The 5,207-nt window shown below is 47.7% G+C and overlaps 1 gene segment (V, D, J or C); it reads right to left on the bottom strand.

Moving 5' to 3' along the window:
* Positions 1 to 4,143: 4,143 nt before the first annotated feature.
* On the bottom strand, positions 4,144 to 4,856 carry LOC116547716. The segment is given in 2 exon segments: positions 4,144 to 4,667; positions 4,764 to 4,856. Coding segments are annotated over 2 exon segments (570 nt in total).
* Positions 4,857 to 5,207: the final 351 nt, after the last annotated feature.

Raw genomic sequence — 5,207 nt, 5'->3', positions numbered from 1 at the left:
AGAATCCTTTAATAACCAAGATCTGAAATAATAGAGAAAGCATTAGAATTGATAAAACTGAAATTTAGAAGCAATTACAGATGATTGCTCTGACATTGTTCAAAGTTGTCTCAATCTGCCAGGTACTGATGGCATTCCTTGTCACAGAACCTAAGGAAGGGCATGAAACACAGTTGTTGGTGCTCACAGGTTCTGGACAAACTGCCATCAATCCAAAATACACCAGTATAGAAAAAAGAAGCATCTGCTTCTATGCAGTTTGCAAGTGTTCTAGACCATTTCAGGAGATTCTGACACTAGATTTATGCAGATTTGTGGCAACAATTTTGTCCTCCAAAGGTATACTCCAATAATAATAATAAATGTGACAACAATTGGTGTTGTATTATTATTTCTATCTATAATGATGGTAATTTTTGAGGCATGATAACCTAAATGTCCTAATTCTGAACCCACGGTTCTAACTGAGCAGCAATCACTGGCAGCTGAGCTACCCCACATGGAGACACACCTGACTCTATAAAGCTGCCCTTGGGGGTCTCAGCAAGCTCTAAGGTGTGGAGAAGCAGCTCCCACCTCAGACACACTTGGATAAATCTCTGCTTTTTCTCTGAGGAAAGTGAGGCTTAGTGTGTGAAAAGGACCAAATTTGCTCTACTCAAGATCTCTGCAGCTGAACGAAAACCAAGGAGGATGATAACCATGTGGTCTCAGCTGGGATTGAACAGTTTCTTATGAGAAAGGCAATGCTCTGCTAAATCCACACTCAGAATTGAGACATAATGCATGTGTTCAGGAGAAATGTGGACATTGCAGTTGTTTGAAGATTGTCTTCTTGCTCCTCTGTCATCCGAGAGAAGCAGTAAAATCATGGTTTCTATGTAAAAATGCATGGGCAGAGTGTTGGCCCTGAGACTGCACTTCCCACTTCTCCACCATCAGGGAACCCATAGACCAGGCGCCCAGCTCTGATAGTGACACCCATGACCTGGTTAATGCAAAGACACGTGTCCTGGGAGCTCCTCCAGGCAGTGACTACACACAGTGGAGACACTGAGGCGCGTCTGCTGTTGGGAAAGGGGACAGATCCCTGATGGGCGGGTTTGGCTCAGGGAGGCATCAGTGGCTGTACTAGACTTAGAGTGGATCACAAGGTAATTAGGCGGTTTTATCAGACTTCTCTGAATTTTATGTCTTTGTCATCAGTTCTGCACCCACATCCCACAGTTTCCACAGCCCTCCCAGCCTCCTGTGACATATTCTGCCTCCATTAGTGATGCCCTTAGGGGCATACGAGAATGTTTTGTTCTATTTTTTCTAGTAATGAGCTTTTCCAATCCAGAGGCCTCAGTGGCAGGCAGAGAACCATAAACACAGAGAGGCTCCCAGGACAATGCTTTTGATGCAGAAGAACCACAGACCCCGACAGGAAAGCAGCCCTTGGACTCCACCTGCCCCTGCCCCTGGGCTGCTCCTGTCTTCTGTGGGTGCTGAGCGCCCCCTGCAGCCAAGCCGCCTCCTGTGTCCTGCGGGGCAGTCTGGACGTCCCATCACGGTGTCTCCTGCAGTTATCTGTTGCCGTCGTGTTCTTGGTTCTCAGGCTGCTCATTTGCATGTACAGCATGAACTGGGTGTTGTCTCTGGAAACAGTGAGTCTGCCCCCAACAGTCTGCGTTGTATTGATGACTTTCCCCACACCATGTAACTGTGACCCACTCCAGCCCCTTCCCTGAGGCCTGGCAAACGCAGTGACTCTCATAGCTACAGAAGGTGAATCAAGAGCTTCACAGGAGAGCCTCAGGGGCCCCTCTAAGCTGTACCAAGTCTCCCCCAGGCTCCGTAAGCTGCAACTCACACTGGACACCTGCAAACACAGATATTCTGGTTAGAAACTGTCACAGCTATGTAATGTTTCTTTCACGTGCTGAACCTCATGGTCCAAGGCCACCTTTGGGGGCCGTGGTCTACTGTGAGGTCATGGCACCTGCTCTGCCTTCAGGGGTCTGCAGCTGTGGGGAAGGATCAGGAGAGTGACTTCTTACTTTTTGCTCACCAGACAGTTTGACATCTTTAATTCTGTGAAAGCACCTGATGCTCTGAAAAAATACAAAAGTACACAGGTAAGGATTGACGAAAACAAAAACTAGCAATTACATTTTTAAAGTCTCATAAAAAATCAATGGCATTTGGATGTAATTTTCTTCAAAAAATTAAAGACAAATGTTGTAATACTGCTATTTTTAAATCATATGGTAATATATTCTTAACTAGCATATATACTGCCAGCCACTCTGTGTGTGTGTGTTTGTGTGTGTGTGTGTGTGTGTGTGAGAGAGAGAGAGAGAGAGAATACAGACAATAAGAGAAACTCTAAAAAGGAGATACATTTACATAAAGTATTATAATTTATAAGGTCTTTGAATAAGGTGGGAGATGTCATCTTTAACGGTCACATAAGGTGGAAACAACAAATTGCTGCACTAAATATGATTATACATCTATATAAATTCCATTTTCTAATTGTACTATGAACACACCTCAGCATAGGCACAGTGCAGAGTATCTAGTGGTGAAATGTGAGGGTGACAGGAAACCCATTCTCCAGCCTGGGCCCGGTCTTCATGGAGCCCGTGTGACCTTGGTGGTCCTGGGCCCCTCTCCAGGGAAGTTTGTGTCTGGGGTCACACTGGCATCTTCTACGTGTGTCTCTCACAGTAATACAGGTTGTGGCATTGTTAGTCACAGAGCTCAGCGGCAAGAACATTTGGTTTTTGGATGTGGATCTGGAGATGGTGACTGAGCCCGTGAGGAGGGGGTCAGAACTTGTGCCCCTCGTGACCTATGCCCCGATCCACTCCCTGGCCTGAGGACTGGCAGATCCAGCTCCAGCAGGAAGTGATGATCGTGCTGGAGAATCCAGAGACAGCACAGGTGAGGGAGGGGGTGTGGGAGGCCTCGCCAGGCCAGTAAATGACCATGAAGCATAGTGGTCTGTCTGCACATCGAAATTCCTACATACACACATTTTGGTAAGAATGAAGAATTTACTTTTGTTCAAATTCTGAGATTTCTAGACAATTCAGTAGATTTGGAGATTAAATTCAGGTACATATATGGTATACTTGCAATCAAATTTTTTAAAAAACTGCTTTCAAAGGAATGAACATTGAGCTATTTTCTTCTACGAGAAAGAGGGTGATTTTCAGAATAGAAGTGAAGCATGATACTCTAATAGTGTATTAACTCTGAAATCACAGTTAATTTTTAGCAGAAATCAGAGGCAGTGGAGGTCACCCCTCCTGAAGGAGAAAACACCTGAGTCTATAAACCTGACTTGGCGGTCTCTGCAGGCTCTGAGTGCACAGGACCAGCCCCCACCCCAGACTCAGGAACAGGGAAAGACTCCACTCTTTCTGTGGGGAGGTGAGTCTTAGCATGTGGAAAGGTCCAAACTTACTCCACTCTAAATCTCTGCACGTGGACAGAAACCAAAGAATATGAGAAACATGCGGACTCACTGTAGATGCAACAATTCCTCATGAGAAAGGCAAATTGGTGGTTGAATCCTACACAGAATTAAGGAAGAATGTAGGCCAGGTCATTGCAGAGATTCTCATTATTTGCCGACTGCGTGCCTGCTTCTCTACGTCTCTGGAGGGAAGCAAGTAAATTCGTGTTTTCTAGATAAAAATCCATAAACAGAGTCCTGTCCCTGATAACGCCCCCCCCACATTCCTCCAGCATTAGGAGCCCATGACCCGGCGCCAGCTGCTGCTCTCCGACGTCCATCACCGGGTTTGGGCCAAACACACACGTCCTGGGAGCTCCTCGCAGACACAGACTGAGCACACGTGGATGAAAAGGCGGGTGGCTGCGGGGCACACGGCCAGTCTCTGATGGGCTCCTATGGCTCAGGGGGGCCTGCTGGCCTTGCTGGACTTAGTGTGCACCTCATGGTAGTTAGGGAGCCCCATCGAACTCCCCATTTCCCCTTCACTGCTTGTGAAACGTGAACCTGCGCGGACAGTGTCCACAGCCTCACCCGGCCTCCTGCACACGTTTCTTTCTCCACCAGTGGCACCTGCCCTGGGGCATGTGGTCATGGCTCCTCCTGTAGTAATAAACTTCACAGACATAGACGCCTCAGTAGTAGGGACATAACTGTAAATACACAGACCCTCCTCGGGGAACCTTACGCTCAGAGGAAGCCACAGGCCCCGGAGGAGAGCAGCCCTTGACCTCCACCTGCACCTGCCCTGGGCAGCCCCTGTCCTCTGTGTATCCTGAGCGTCTCCTGCTGGTTCCAGGCGCCCTTGAAGGAGGTTTGTGTCGAGGCTCACACTGACTTCCCCTCACTGTGTCTCTCGCACAGTAATACAGGGCCGTGTCCTCGGCTCTCAGGCTGTTCATCTGAAGATACAGCGAGTTCTTGGCGTTGTCTCTGGAGATGGTGAATCGGCCCTTCACGGAGTCTGCGTAGTATTTTTCACCTCCATCATACCTTATGTTGGCCACCCACTCCAACCCCTTCCCTGGAGCCTGGCGGACCCAGCTCATGGCGTAGTCACTGAAGGTGAATCCAGAGGCTGCACAGGAGAGTCTCAGGGACCCCCCAGGCTGGACCAAGCCTCCCCCAGGCTCCACCAGCTGCACCTCACACTGGACACCTGCAAACACAGAGACATCCTGGTCAGAAACTGCCACACAGATTCAGCTTCTCTCACTCATATTCACATACATTCAACTCATATTCCATGAATCGCCTTTTAAAATAGCAACAAGGAGAACCCAGCAAAGCCCAAATTCCATGGTGAGTCTCCTTTTTCAGCCCTGAAAACTCTGGAAACACCTGTGAATCCTGGGGCTGGGCTCCTCTCCCAGAGCTGCAGGGTCAGGGCTGGGCTGCTTTTCATCAGCAGAGGGACAGCCCTATTTGCATGTGTCCTGCTATATAGCAAGCTCTGGGGTGGGACGCCTGAGGAGAGGGCAGGGCCCAGAGCAGGTGAGACTGTCCTGAGGGAGTTTGGAGATATTGATACCATTTTGGAAAATGTTGTGTCTTATTAAAAGTTTGTTCTGTGATATACTCTTTAAACCTATAACTGTATTTGTATTTTTAATTTAAATATAGTTTTATTGAGGCTCAACGGACCTATGAAAACTGCATACATTTAAACTTATCAGGAATCATTTTATCATGCTGTGTA

Source organism: Sapajus apella, unplaced genomic scaffold (genome assembly GCF_009761245.1).
Source record: "Sapajus apella isolate SASKATOON/1434 unplaced genomic scaffold, GSC_monkey_1.0 scaffold4275, whole genome shotgun sequence".
Classification (NCBI taxonomy): domain Eukaryota; kingdom Metazoa; phylum Chordata; class Mammalia; order Primates; family Cebidae; genus Sapajus; species Sapajus apella.
The sequence above is the reverse complement of the archived record's forward strand: the minus strand, read 5'-3'. Positions and strand labels throughout refer to the sequence as shown.